We start from the raw sequence: 14308 nt of genomic DNA on the forward strand, positions 1-14308 counted from the left end.
ACGTTGTTGAAGTGATTCGAGTTGAAGAACTCGGCGGCTTGCTTGTCGAGGCACTCGTCTTGCCGTCGTAGAACGAACGAACGAAGATGTATTGAGCCCATGAGGGCTTCGCTTTAAACGCACGCGTAGTCTTGTGGTTGGACAGTGCGTTCATGGCGGATTTACATCAAGACCAGACGCTATCATCCATGGGCAAAATACGAAGAACATTGGGCGGGAGTAAGGGCAAATCTCCTAGGAAAGGCTCTGTCGCAAGTACCTCCGGCGGCAAGATTGATGCCTCACCTCCAAATAGCAACGGGAAACCATCGAACGCAGAGCCTGAAGTAGCGAAGGTTCCCATCACCCCTCCGAGGGTATCTGGAACAGCGCTTACGATGCACTGAAAGCCGATGAACCGAAGCTGGTGCAAGCGTATGAGAAGATATTGTCTCTAAAACTGAATCAGAGTGCTGTCTCTCCAAAGGCTGCCAGCGTGAAGAATATCGTTCTTCACAGACTCCATGATGAAAGAAGGCCAATAATGATGGTAGCGAATGATAGAAGATACTGCCTCTAGCGATGACGCATACTAAATATTAGTCGAGCATAGTTATAGTAGTAAATACTCAAAGTATATAGCTATAGTACCAGATACTGGGTGTATATAGCGTCAATAGTAGGAGAATATAGTTATAAGGCTTCCCTTTATACCCAGTTCCAATGCTCCAACTTCACAAGTGTTCCATCAGCCAAATACAACCCGCAGAACCAACTACTAATATAGTCTTTATAAATGTTTTAGACGGCACAGAGCTAATGTAGGGTACATCCTACGTTAACTACACTAACGCCTAATATATCGTTAAGCCTATTTCCCGTTGGGCTGCGTCAGCTCCCCTATTCTCGGCTAAGTCATACATAACTAACCCTTTCGACCAACCTGGTGAAGGCGGGCAAGCGGATGACAGACAAGACGAGACCGCAAATAAATAAGTACATACATTTAGTAATATAAGCACCTTATTAACTCATCGAATACTGCTTTTATAGAGAAACGCCTATTCAGCCAGCACCCGATCTATTTTACCTACATAAATATAATAGCAGTTACTATATAAATATAAATATAGTAGCAATTAGTAGATAAATATAGATATAGTAGTAGTTATAAAGAAATATAAATATAGTAGTAGTTATTTACAAAATGTAGATATAGCAGCTACTCCCTTTATAGGCCTGTGATTTAGCTCGTGGGTGTTCGAAATCTTCTCGGTCTCGATTTTTCTATCCTCCACTTGGCGGGGTATTGCGACCAGAGAACGAAGTTATCGCAAACTACGCATGGGGTCGTATCTTAGTGATCACCGGCTACAAACAACAAAAATGCCTTCTTGAGCAAAAGATTGCAGAGCTTCCTGAGGCCAAAGTCCCTCGCGGACTTGTGTCGGTGCGAACAATAGATGACTCCCCCAGCCATCAGGCGGAGTCCGTCATTTGTAATCTTGTCCCAAACTCCGGGCCCGGTTTCCTCATTGAGCACCAGCGTCTTGCTGTCATGACTACTCGTGCTCAGGAACTGACAATCCTCGTGGGTCAACAGGACATTCTGCACGCGAAAGGATCTACGGCCTTGTCAAGTTTGAAAGACTACCTCAAAAACCGCAATGCTATCATTAAGGTTGCAGGATGGAATATTCTGTGCAATATGTAGAACGACAGTGAGTGCGTGAAGTTAAAGCATTAAAATTAGATGTAAAGGAAAGCCGTATAACTATATTTCCCTATTATTTACTACTATAGCTATGTCTATTTAGTATCTACTACTATAGCTATGTCTATTTAGTATTTAATACTATAGCTATATATCTAGTATCTAATACTATAGCTATATTTATGTAGTATCTAATACTATAGCTATATTAGTTTCTGCCCGGACATCAAGGTAACCGTTAGGTGAAGGTAGTTTGCGGAATTTGCCAAGTCGAACACGCCGGACAGCGATGCCTCGAGATTGCAATCGCACGCGGGTGCCAGCCTTGAAACTTTCCGCAACATTCCCCCATTGGACGACGTAAGCCGTGCAGCCTTCTCGTCGATCAAGCTCGGCAAAGTCGCCGACTCTGTCAAGAAGTTGAAGCTTCAACGAAAGCAGCAACGCGAAGACGCCAACGCCAACGCATACGCACAGCAAATGCGACAGACTACTACGGACTACGCGGATTACATCAGGGCCCGAGGATCTGCTCAGCCTGTGTCGGAAACTATCGCAGGTCCATCGACGAAGCCAGATCGTCCACCTCGCGAGATGCAATTGACCATTCAGCCAGCGGCGCAGGAGTCTGTCGCAAATCCTCAGTCTCATTTTATTCTGTCGCACCTCTCATTTAAGCCAATCACCTTTAATACAGAGCTGTATCAAACTTTGTAATAAATATTAATAAGAGATAGCATTGCTGCAATCATAGGCTGCAACGAAGGAGTAACAAAATAGTCAGAGACAGACTATAAGTCTCACTTTATCGCCATATTTTCCACTGTCTCTTAGTTCCGCCAACAATCTTGCTTAGCGCTGCTCGCCAGACTTTGCATCATATCACGAGAGTATGTTTTCTCTGAAGCCACACCCTCTTATTCTCCGTTACTAATGTTCTGGGTGTTCATCAAGGCTTCTTTTCTTTTAGTCGTTATAGCCTCCCTTTCTTATCTGCCTCCTGGGACCATCTTGTCACTTCTCTTTTCCCTCGTCTCGCTTGTCATTTGATGTTCTGCCGAGTCCTTCACTTGTACTGCTTTCGGTCCCCGTGTCTCAGCCATGAGAGGCCGAGAAAGCTTAAAATCCGAGTTGCGATACCCTTTCTGCCACTATTTTCTGAAGTTTTGTTTTCTCGAATGCGAGCTTCTGGACTTGTGCTTTCTTGAGTATGGGCCTCTGCTGCTGCGCTTTCTTCGGGGTGGGCTGCTAGAACTACGCTCCCTTGAATGAAGCCAGGCGGTATGTCCAAGAAAGCTTAAAATCCGAGTTGCGATGCCTCTTTTGCCACTATTTTTTGATGCTTTGTTTTCTTGGATTGAAGCTTCTGGGGCTGCGCTTTCTTGAGTGTGTGCCTCTAGAGCTGCGCTTTCTTCGGGGTGGGCTGCTAGAACTACGCTCCCTTGAATGAAGCCGGGCGGTATGCTTAATTCCGGTGGTGGCGGTCCCGTATTCCCTCTGTGGTAGGACAAGAAATTCACTTGAACATTCGCCACAGGAGACGATAAATGGTCGGCCCCTTGAGTTTTGACTTCCGAAACTGCACTCTCTTGAACAGGACTATGCGGTCGGATGTTTAACCCTGGTGGCGGCGGCCCACTCAAAGCTACCAACCGGTACTCTAAATCTGATTCAACCTCTCCGAGTTAACTGGTAACAGGTGGAGGAAGGTTATCAGCAAGTGCCGGTATTTCGCGAGGCAAAGACATTTAAAAAGGATAAGCTAAAGTAGCCGGTAGCGTGGGTAAAGATTCTGATGTCTTTCTTAGTAAAGAATGGCTAAAAAGCACGGCAGATGGGGTACGCGATCTTATTTAATCCCCTTGACTGATTGTATTTTGTTACTGCAGCAGGCAGCTGCGTGCCTTAGCCTCATTTTGTTCTGCCACGCCTCTCATGTAAGCCAATCATCTCAAATACAGACTTGTATCGAGCTTTGTAACAAATATTAATAAAAGATAGCATTACTGCAATCATAGGCTATTATTTGTTGAAGCGATGGCTGCATATGCAGTCAGTTGTACCGATAACACGCCATGACTCGCTGTCTTTTGTCCTCACAGATCATCCGCTGTTTGCCACGTTTCGCATCGAATTACAGCAATATATCATTTCCGAACTATTTCTCTTATTCTTGTTATTTGTTTTCCTCTGCTTTCTCATCTATTGTGATTACATACTTGCTGCTTCTTGTTGCCTCATCCGGCTTTCCATTGTCACTCTTGCCCCTTTGAAGCTCCGCCGACTCCTCCACTTTGGCCGCGTTCATTTCTAGAGGCTCAGGTTCAGACGTGGGAATTAACCACCTCTTGATATCCGTGTCAACGCGCCTTTCGCCGCCACTTTCTGAAGCTGCGCCTCCAGCAATGCGGCCAGATCGCGGGCTTGACATTGGTGGCGGTGGCCCCCTCTTTGCTCTTGTCCGGGCGGCCTCGTTTATTTTAACCTCCGCTGAGCATTTTTCGATCCATTCATCAAAATGAGACATTTGTAGAACCCAAATAGTTGTCGGCGCTGTTGACTGATTGTGGAGGCAAAGATTTCCCGGCCTTGCGGATCGCAAGAAGTCAGAGAGGCACATTGGCTGGCGCAACAGCTCCCATTTTAAGGGTCCTTCACCGGTCACGGTTTTATTGGCCATCTCTGCCTCATTTTGCTGCTTGTGGCTGAGCCCCTGCCAGAGGAGAAAGCCTTGTCTGAATTTATTCTCCGCCGCATGAACGTAAGCCAATCACTTTAACCAGATGGTAACATCGGGAGGCGCATTTTACATAGCCTGATCACAATAATAAGCTGTTATTCGCCGAATTATCAGCTGTGTATGCAACCAGCCGTACACGTCATATGGCTCTGTTAAAGAGGCAAACAGAAGTGAAGAAGACGTCGTACGTAACAAAATGCACGACGGAACTGCAAGACGGATAAGCTGGTCAAGTCTTGAGTGTTGCTCTTTTGTTCGTCTCACTTTTCTTTCCAATATCGTCGCCAACAAACTCCACGACCCATAGCTATCGGAAAGGTAGACAAGCCTGCAATATGACAGAATACTCGCAACCTCCACGTTCGTCAACTGCTAGGAGTAATATCGCAAGGGAATTTACCGCACCGGTTGGGGATGGGGCTCAGACCAGACGCTCGCTGGAGCAGACCGTGCCGTGGAAATATGTCGGTTACCGCGGGTACTCGAGATTTATTTCCTCTGATGATGGTTTCTTTATCCTTCGTCGTTTCTCAGTGCTGAATGTTCGGGTTTCTTTGGCCCTTCAAAACCAGCTAGTGATGCTTGAGCGACAGCTGAACGAACTAGACAATAAATATGAAGGTGAAGCCCAAATTCACAACGGACGATTTGAGGGAGATGAGAAAGATCGTGAAGAGCTCATATCTTGTATTGCGGAGAAACTAGGGAAGTATAGTAGGTTAATAAAGCATAAAGAAAGAGAAATATGATTGCCTGGAAGTATTCTTTTCTTATTAACTATTAATTTTGCAGATGAACTTGTCCTACAGCAATCCGCTCTACGAAGTTATAAACCAGCTCCATCACAAAATATCAAGAATATTTTCCGTTGGCATGCTAATCATGGCAATCGTGCCATTTGCGAAAATGAGCAGCAATATTTGCACTATGGTGCTATGCATGGGCATCCAAATGGCTATGAGAATGCTTGCCCTGAGACAGAGGCCACCCGGAAGACGCGAACTGAAGACGACCTCATATGTGTGGTTCAAAAAGAAAAGCCGCCACTACGCCGCGTTATTGACAGGTCGCGTATTTTTCGATCGATGAGCCTTTGGGAAAAGAAACGAGAGAATGTGTCTGCACATGATATGAAAAATGTCCTCTACGTCTCCGAACAGCGATTGGATCTCTTTGTTTCTCTTATCACCACGATGATTGGTCTTGCTATGCTCGTGACACCCCTCTGGATCCTTCAGTCAACAACAAATCTCCAATCGAAGCTCATAGTCATTACTGTCTTTATCGTCGTGTTTCTGCTTGTCCTATCTTTTGGAATGGTAGCGAGACCTTTTGAAGCATTGGGAGCGACGGCAGCGTAAGTTGAACTATTTAACATCTATTAGAATGAACTGCTAACGGTTTAGGTATGCTGCTATCCTTATGGTGTTTATGTAATTGGGAATCAACTAATCAATCGTTATTTAAAGAAGTAATAGCGCTTATAATAGAGAAATCGGATGTCCAACGTCCCGTTTCGTGGGCTATATAAGGTAACATATAATAGTCGGAGATTTACCTTACAAGCTTGGTACGAATCTCATAGACTGATACGTCTCCTAGACTTAATGGACAGGTATGTGAGGCTTATTAGGACACAGTTTATGACATAGATTTAGGGGAGACGAAAGGAACCTCATAAGCACTGGGACCAGAGCTTGCCTCAAATATCTACTTAGTTGAGCAGTCGTTAAATGTCCGGTATAGAGACTTTTAAAGCGATATCTAGGTTTATGTCACTTCTTAATGGTCACCATTTATTTACTACAGGTACAGATAGTAAATTAGTACCCGCTTCCTCTAGTATCTACTACCACAGCGATATTTCTCTAGTATCCGCTACTACAGATATATATCTCTAGCAACCTCTACTATGGATATGTTTCTCCAATATTTACTACTATAGCTATATTTCTTTAATACTCTTTAATATTACTATATTCGTCTGGTCTTCTGTATCACATGCGATACGGGATGCTGGATAGCAAAATTGGGTGCTGAATAGGTATTCACATTTTATATTCGGCTTCACACGCAAATGAATCGCCTTCGACATTTGCTTATATCTGGATATATAGTTTCATATTCATGTTTACATTCAACTCCTATCATATGTCCTCCAGGCACATACTTAATACATCCCTTATACTCATTAACACTTGGGGAGATTTTCTGCAGCAAAGTCACAGCTTGTCAGTCTCAAAACTGGAAATGATCAGGGAGGAGATGGCATTACTGGAATTGCACTGGTCTGAAGTATAAAATCCATTGATGTAGCACTTCAATTCCCAGTTATAGTCCCAGGAACTAATCATCGTTAATATCAGCCCTTTCTCTCGCTGCCAGTTAGCGGTGGGGCAAACGTACCAAACTCCTTCGTAGCAGTCTCCCGACTTATAGCAGGAAAAGTCCCAAGCATCTCCGTCACCAATCGTGGTGACTGATTTGGCGCTAAATTTCGGGCTGCTTCTGCAGTGCACCGGGCCGTCGTTGTTGAAGACATTGCACATCTCCGCGCTGGCGAGAAGAGGAAGGGCCACGCAGAGGATTGTAGTAGCGGTCTTCATGTTGGTAAATGGTCAAGGATTTATATATCGATTGCTTTAAGAGTTGTAGAATATCTCAAGATACATGGGAGATAGACTCTTTATATATCTTTCCAGACGGCGGGTCATCGCCCGGTTTCGAAAGCGCATCAGCCAACCAATTCAGCAAATACTCCGTTTTCAAGTTCTGCTAATCTATTAATACATATTGGATGGTCATATTCGCTTGCCTAAGAAGAAATTGAGCTGAAAAAAAGGTCATACTAGCTGCTTTCAAACCACCATGGCGATCGCTGTGAGTCTTTCGCGTCTGCTAAGAAAGTGGAGAGTCTAGGGAGCGATCCGCTACTACTTCCTATTATAGAAGCTGTTGTCCGGATAAGCTTAAAGTGTAGAATAAGACGGGGAAACACAGGCTCCGAAGGACATAAGCTTCTACCTCTACACTGCGGGTTTTCGGTCGCACGACAGCGAATTTTCCTTTTGTGCGTCGTCATTGGTACGGGTCGTCGCACAGGATCAATCGAAGGACGGGGCAAGGAGGGGGACCGATGGCCATAGCAAGGCTATTCTTAGATATTTGGGGATCGCGGATCATAGATGGGTAGCACGCCCCGCTATGAAGCCCAGCAATAAACAGACTACGATGTATCTCGTGCACTGAGTTTTCCATTGTGTCCTGAGGATTCTCGTAGGCTCAACAAATCTCTCAAGAGCAATGCCTGAGGAGCACCATCATGGCGATTGTCTCACATTACTGGCATTCTATATTATCCTCTATCTATGGGCTAGAGACTGATATTAAGCCATGTCTCTCACTTCGCATATACTCTGCAGAGGTAACACGAATTACATCAGTTGCATGCTGCAGTATAACAATGTCCAACGTAATAATATGTGAGACATACATGGACTCCGCTGTTCTCTCCCGTGTGATGCGACATCATAGCGTACCTGAATTATACAAGTAGTACCAACGAGAGGCAAGCTCATACTTCTCTGCGCAAAAACAATTACACCAAAACAGCCACCAAACAACGAGACAAATGGTTTAGGATTGGGCATTAATGGTGTTTCTCAAAATTAAACAGCTTACATAATTTATCCGGGCCAGCCGTGCTGGAGTACGCACACAACAATAAACTTGAGTGAATCCTACCTAGGCCATGTTCCTTTGTAAGTCCTTGTTTCGAGATGTTCTAGACTCTGGCATAAAATAGTGCAGGGAAATATTTCACCATAGCTATTAACTTTTCGTGCATCCGATCGGATGTCCCCGATCAATCTTATATACGTTGATGCTGCTTACTGTGCTGTACCTTGACTTGCAGGAATGACATGCATGCAGGTGATAGAGGCAATGCAATATCACTGCATGACTTCCCATTCATCTAGACTCGATACCATGACCACATACATTTAATGATAGGCAGACAGAGACATGAGACTAACGCGACTATATATATCCGCCCAATTACTTCAAACTCCCTGCATCGATCGATAGTTAACCGCCTAGAGATGTGATATCCTGTGAGACCACATAAGCATATAAAACACTACCTCTACACGGTCCAATTATACAAAGCCACGAATGAAACTATATGAAACGGTTTAGTTGCATTACTCGTAAATTCTTTACGTTAAGTTAATAACAATCTCTTCCGCCTGTGACTACATGATTGCGTAATGAAAGAGGGAAAAGTAAGTGTGGCTTTTTGGGGTATAAAGCCTCTGCATTCCTCTCGATAGCCTCATTGTATGGAAAGATGCAACACGGTATCTAGCACCAGAAAATAATTTATTCTACTATTTTCCTTCCTCATCTCATTCAAAAAACCACGTCGCTGAATACCTCCATTAAGATGGACCCCAATAATCACGACTTTGAGTTCGCCCAACGCGGGCTGGTAGCACCTTTACAGGATCCAATAATCCATTCAGACAACGAGGATATAGTTGTCTGGAATCCACAAGCTTATGATTTCCTTGAGAGCAATTGTCCCGAAACTGCCAATCCCTCTCTATGGAGACAGGGCCAGCTCTGTAGCACCACGCCTGGTCTCTATCATGTTGTTGATGGTGTCTATCAAGTACGCGGGCTTGACTTGGCCAACATGAGTATTGTACAAATCCCGGATACAAATAAAGTCGTCATTATCGACTGCTTGACGTCTGTTGAAACCGCGCGCAAAGCACTTGAGCTATACCAGGAGTACCATGAAACTCAACATGGCCACAAACCGGAAATTATCGCTCTTTTCTATACCCATTGCCACGCTGACCATTTTGGTGGCGCACAGGCCGTCATAGAACTTGCCAATAACCCAGATCTTCGAGTCATTGGTCCAGACGGCTTTCTCGAACACGCAGTGAGCGAGAACGTGTACGCATGGTCAGCAATGTCCCGTCGGGCCATTTACATGTATGGAGAAGCGTTGGAGAAATCGCCCACAGGCCAGATTGGCTGCGGCCTTGGACAGGCTTTGTCCGTGGGAGCAAGCAGCTTAGTTGCACCAAACCAGATTATTACAAAAGATGGTGCGCTCAGGCCAGGCATTCACGGCTTGGAGATTGTCTGCCAACTGACGCCGGGTACGGAAGCTCCAGCAGAAGTAAACTTCTTCTTTCCGGGTTACTCTGCTCTCTGCATGGCTGAAAACGCAAACCATACGCTACACAATATCCAGACACTGCGAGGAGCGCCAGTTCGTGATGCTCGACTTTGGTCACGGTACCTTGATGAATCTATCACTCTATTTGGACACAAGACCGATGTGGTATTCGCCACCCACCATTGGCCCACCTGGAAGCAAGGTGACGAAGATTTAGTTAACATCTTCCTATCAGAACAGCGTGACTACTATGCCTATCTTCATAATGAAACGCTTCGAATGATGAATAATGGCAGTACTCCCGTGGAAATTGCAGAGGACATTCAAACACCTCCAAACTTAGCCTCGCGGACAAATCTACGCGGCTACTATGGTTCTGTAAGCCACAACGTCAAAGGAATCTACGACAAGTATATGGGCTTCTTTGATGGCAACCCGGCAAATCTATGGAAACTTCCTCCTGTTGAAGAGGCAACCGAATACGTTCAGTCCATGGGAGGAAGTGAGAAAGTTTTGCAGCTGGCCCGAGATTATCAGGCCCGCACAAATTTGCGTTTCGCGGCAACTCTTTTGAACCATCTTATTTTCTCACAGTCTCCCAATCAAGACGAGGCAAAATCGGTGCTAGCTGAGGTCTATCAACAGTTGGGATATGGGGCAGAAAACGGCACCTGGCGCAATTTTTATCTTGTTGGAGCTTACGAGTTGAGAAACGGATCTCAGCCAGTGCCCAATACAATGGATTCTCAGTCTCTGATGGCTCTTAGCCTAGATCAACTGTTTGACACGCTTGCCATACGTCTGTATGGGCCAGATGCGGGTAAGCATGCTGGTTTCACCATCGATTTCATGGTGCAAGACATGCCGAAACGATTGGAGGCGACTAAGGTCGGGTGGCATATAAGGCTAAGCAACGGTGCCCTGACTGGACACGCAGTCCCATATGCATCCCCTTCAGAGCCCCGAGATAAGAATGTCGGACTCACGGTATGGACCGATCACAAGACTCTCGTGGAGATAGTTGGGAGCGCGGCGGCCGGTGAACCCACCAGGCTCGACCAATATGACCTTATTACCGTGGGAGACACCGAGAACTGGGATGTCATTACGTCTTTCGTTCAAGTTCCTGACTCCGCATTTAACATCGTCACACCCTAATTATACAATTTATCCTTACTGCGAAACTGTGAAGCATAACTGCCACAATGGAGTACTGTTAAGCTGGAATTAGTTTAGGTGCCTGAAGTGGGAAGGAAACTCTCCAATTCAAAATACACATGGCATATTGAAGTGCTGCTCATCATATGCCGCCAGTCAATTCGGCTCTAAGAATGTACGCCGCATGCTTTTCGCTCTTAGTTACTCTCTTACCATCGCTATCACAGATTGCACAGCCTCATAACTTGTTTTATATATATATATAATATGAGCCCAATCCTCTGGCATTGTACTAAGTCCTCGATCCATTTTGCGGTAAAATTCCTTGAGCACCGCTTGATATTTATATACAAAGCTAATAGCATAGCTTTGTTTGGTTCACTCTGAGTTTGAGGCGCGAATGTGATTCCAGCTTCACTTCACATGTAGCCAAATACCTCCCATCCATATCACATCATGGAACGGCCCTTGTGACCTTAGATCATAGAGACCAAACCTCTGTTGGCACTGAAGTAATTCTCTTACCTTCCATACTAGGAGCCCATGGCAACTACTAAGGCCTCCATGTTGGACAACGATCATCTTCAGTTCTCTTATGGTGCGATGACTTCGGTCAAACAGCAGTAAGGCACAGAGGGAGATGATTCGAGGATTTCCAGTATCTGCTACTTTAGCTATACTCTTCTAGCATCTGCTATTATAGCTATATTCCTATAGGATATGCGGCGTTCGTCCTGTGAATTCCTTGATACTCTCAAACAGGTACTCTGCCGTCGTGACAAAGGTTAGATCTCTTCGGGCGTCAACTCTAAAAGACGCGCTGGCAGAAGCCTCTGGAGTCTCAGTGTCGTTCTTCGCTACAGAAGAGTCGTTGTGCCATGAAGTCTCCGATATGGCAATACCGCCGGTTACCATGCCAACAAATCGACCACTATGATCCCAAATGGCGGTCCCTGAATCTCCCTCGGCACTGAAACAAGTGTAGTTGCGCTCACAAAAAACAATCCACTCCCATACCACTAACTTTCCACCCGTGGAATCCCGTCGAACTGCCAGTATTTCGTTTGTCATACCAAACTTTAGACCTGATGTCTTTCCTCTCATTCCCACTGGCAATCTTGCGGCCTGCCCATCTGTCGGCGTCGGGACAATTCCAGTAATGTGAAGGAATCCATCATCGCTTATGTGATCTGATAACTTTGAGGATTCTCTGAAAAGAGATTGCCGTCGTACCTTTGCATCTTTCACAAAAACTTGACCATCACGTCTTTCCGCTTCTTCATGGCCAATGTACACCTTGTTAGTACGCCGAGCAGCGGAATCATTGGCTGTACCTAGCCTGACCAATGACCAATCTAGAAGGAGTCCTCGCGACGATTTCGCATATGAGGGTGCATAAGCCACATGCCCAATGATTCGGGATTCATGCAGCATTGGCAGTATGAGGCCAGCGGCTTCGGTGACTTGGGTCAAAAGACTGTCTAATTTCGGCAGACGCTCTCGCTCTTCAGAAGTCGGGCAACGAGATTTCTTGGCCTCTGCGGTCTCCTCCGTTGTGCTGTACCACGTATCCCATTCGTATATCTTCTTTGCCAGATCTTGGTACATCTTTCTGCAGTTATCTTCCAGGGCAACTCCGTCGTCAACTAAACTCGCTGCTGTCCCTGGGGTTAACTGTTGAATCAACGTAGTCTTGTCGCCCGAGATGTCAACGTTAATATCGGCCGACGTATTAGAGGGCCCCTCAAGAACGACGTGTCGACATGTTAAACCGTAGTGTGCATCCTCGTCTCCTAATCGTAGATGAAGACCCATGGTGCCCGATTTGTCAGACTTTATGTTATGGATTTCATATCCGATGTGAGACGAGAAGGGAAGGACATTCTCAACGACTTCCTGGAGGAGCAATTGATTGGCCTTTTCTCCCACCATGGATGGCGTGGAGGCGGCTGCTTTGCAGGCGGTGTCTATGAAGGCGTCTAATTCTTTGTTGGCAAATGGTACTTGAGTGACTTGCTGGATTTCGACCTCGACATCGGTTATTCCCATCGAACGAATGGCGTTGCGGCAAGAGAGTGCAACCTCAATGGATGTTTCCCATGGCTCTGAATCGGCGAGAGTCTCAATGACGAATACTACAGGTCTTCCCATGACCATCTCGTCATTTATGCGAATGGGATAGAAGCGATGCCATGGGTAATCTCCCAAGGCAGATATGATGTCCACAGCAAAGGCTTGACTGTATTTCGTTATTATGTCGTGACAAGTGAGTGGCTCTCTTTGTTTATAATGTTTGTCGAACTGATACGTATCGCGAGTGCTATTGGGGACGAAGGGAGTGGCGCTTGTCCGGGCGATCAGCCTAGGTTGATTGCGCAATCCGTCATAGTACTCGGCTTTCTCTTGCTCCCCTGGAGGATAAGGGTGTGTCGGTGTAGGTGGCATTGTGATTGTATGGCACTGTGCTTTGAGGGGGGAACAGATGCATGCGTCTATCTCGCTCTTTATATAGGCAAAGAATACTGAACGTCTTGGAACGAAACAACTTCTAGGTTTTCAAATAAAGGTTAAAAATGCCTTCCTCATTGAGAATTCGGAATTGCATGACGAGAAGTTATTAATGGCAAAAGTATCGTTAGTGGAAGTCGGCGCCCGAATTAGCTATTCGATACTTTTTTCTACCACCGATACTTTCTTCTAATATCGATAGTTTCTCCTACTATCGACACTTCCTGCTATCACTAATACTTCCTGCTACCATCGATACTTCTTGATACTATCGATACTTCCTGCTACCATCACTACCGGATACTTACTTCCGCTATGGCTACCTACTCAGTACCTGTTTTTTCAGCTATCACTACTTTCTCACCGTACCTATTTCTACGAAAATTTTGACACGGAGTGCTGTGCAGCCACTTGGTGTGCTGGTTAGCAATCCCCTTTGGTACCGTGCAGACACTATAACAATATGCCACTACGAGGTGTCTATAAGTCATCACTGCATCCTTTTGGGTGCATTTATGAGTCATCTGAGTAGCTCTGATCAGCCAAAATTGTTACACCACTTAGACAGTCAATCACCCACTAAAGTTACAAAAGTTTATGCCTACGTAGCTTAAGGAAAGGGCGCCGGCCGTGTGCCCCCCTTCTTTCTCTACCTGACGGCTCTGCGATATTGTTAACCGCTTTGGTGTATACGTCTATGTCCGTGACCAGCCTGTCTTTCTTGAGGGCGGCCGCCGCCTCCTGCCTCTGCGCCTTGTTGTCCTTGGTCGCGTCTGCCGACGTCTTCACATCTGCGAAGGCATGCGACGGTGGTTTGGCGTGGTCTGGTGATTGCTGCATGAAGCTCGAAGACGTCTTAGCCGGGGTCGAGGCCTTGGAGGAGCTTCGGTTGAACATGTCCTCTACGCCCAGGATGCTGGGGGATGTGCCAAGGGCATTCAAAGACGGTTTGATTGGGGTAACAACCTTCGGTTCCTGCTCGATTTGCAATCCTTTGTCCAGGTATGTCATG

General features: G+C 45.7%; 6 protein-coding genes across 6 annotated transcripts; 3 read left to right on the forward strand and 3 right to left on the reverse strand.

The window, feature by feature from the left end:
* Positions 1 to 152: 152 nt before the first annotated feature.
* M431DRAFT_541542 (hypothetical protein) lies at positions 153 to 2569 on the forward strand (the record flags this gene model as incomplete). Its single annotated transcript, XM_024921100.1, has 3 exons — positions 153 to 356; positions 1217 to 1660; positions 1946 to 2569. 3 exons carry the CDS (start codon positions 153 to 155, stop codon positions 2408 to 2410), a joined length of 1113 nt encoding a protein of 370 aa, XP_024770259.1. The 3' UTR covers positions 2411 to 2569.
* Positions 2570 to 3554: 985 nt separating this feature from the next.
* On the reverse strand, positions 3555 to 4403 carry M431DRAFT_512170 (hypothetical protein). Its single transcript, XM_024919792.1, has one exon. The coding sequence runs from the start codon at positions 4371 to 4373 to the stop codon at positions 3870 to 3872; it is 504 nt and encodes a 167-aa protein (XP_024770260.1). The 5' UTR covers positions 4374 to 4403; the 3' UTR covers positions 3555 to 3869.
* A 365-nt stretch (positions 4404 to 4768) lies between these two features.
* Positions 4769 to 5870, forward strand: M431DRAFT_485945 (hypothetical protein; the record flags this gene model as incomplete). The annotated part of the gene is made up of 3 exons (XM_024916343.1): positions 4769 to 5147; positions 5226 to 5790; positions 5840 to 5870. 3 exons carry the CDS (start codon positions 4769 to 4771, stop codon positions 5868 to 5870), a joined length of 975 nt encoding a protein of 324 aa, XP_024770261.1.
* A 599-nt stretch (positions 5871 to 6469) lies between these two features.
* On the reverse strand, positions 6470 to 7535 carry M431DRAFT_512173 (hypothetical protein). Its single transcript, XM_024919793.1, has 3 exons — positions 6840 to 7535; positions 6709 to 6779; positions 6470 to 6644 (listed from the first exon to the last, which is right to left on the reverse strand). Exons 1-3 carry the CDS (start codon positions 7037 to 7039, stop codon positions 6625 to 6627), a joined length of 291 nt encoding a protein of 96 aa, XP_024770262.1. The 5' UTR covers positions 7040 to 7535; the 3' UTR covers positions 6470 to 6624.
* Positions 7536 to 8784: 1249 nt separating this feature from the next.
* M431DRAFT_512174 (hypothetical protein) lies at positions 8785 to 11124 on the forward strand. The gene has a single exon (XM_024919794.1). The coding sequence runs from the start codon at positions 8881 to 8883 to the stop codon at positions 10786 to 10788; it is 1908 nt and encodes a 635-aa protein (XP_024770263.1). The 5' UTR covers positions 8785 to 8880; the 3' UTR covers positions 10789 to 11124.
* Positions 11125 to 11499: 375 nt separating this feature from the next.
* M431DRAFT_68050 (hypothetical protein) lies at positions 11500 to 13212 on the reverse strand (the record flags this gene model as incomplete). Its single annotated transcript, XM_024921751.1, has 1 exon — positions 11500 to 13212. A coding segment is annotated over one exon (1713 nt), but the record flags the coding sequence as incomplete, so codon positions are not given.
* Between the last annotated feature and the right edge of the window lie 1096 nt (positions 13213 to 14308).

The sequence above is a fragment of the Trichoderma harzianum genome, assembly GCF_003025095.1.
Source record: "Trichoderma harzianum CBS 226.95 unplaced genomic scaffold M431scaffold_14, whole genome shotgun sequence".
Lineage (NCBI taxonomy): Eukaryota > Fungi > Ascomycota > Sordariomycetes > Hypocreales > Hypocreaceae > Trichoderma > Trichoderma harzianum.

What these genes read in the sequence shown, in the direction of transcription:
- M431DRAFT_512174 (XM_024919794.1), top strand. Translation starts at nt 8,881, where the DNA reads ATGGACCCCAATAATCACGACTTTGAGTTCGCCCAACGCGGGCTGGTA.
- M431DRAFT_512170 (XM_024919792.1), bottom strand. Translation starts at nt 4,373, where the DNA reads ATGGCCAATAAAACCGTGACCGGTGAAGGACCCTTAAAATGGGAGCTG.
- M431DRAFT_512173 (XM_024919793.1), bottom strand. Translation starts at nt 7,039, where the DNA reads ATGAAGACCGCTACTACAATCCTCTGCGTGGCCCTTCCTCTTCTCGCC. An exon ending in GACTGCTACGAAGGAGTTTG is followed by an intron (nt 6,780 to 6,839) that starts GTACGTTTGCCC and finishes AACGATGATTAG; the next exon opens with TTCCTGGGACTATAACTGGG. An exon ending in TTCAGACCAGTGCAATTCCA is followed by an intron (nt 6,645 to 6,708) that starts GTAATGCCATCT and finishes ACTTTGCTGCAG; the next exon opens with AAAATCTCCCCAAGTGTTAA.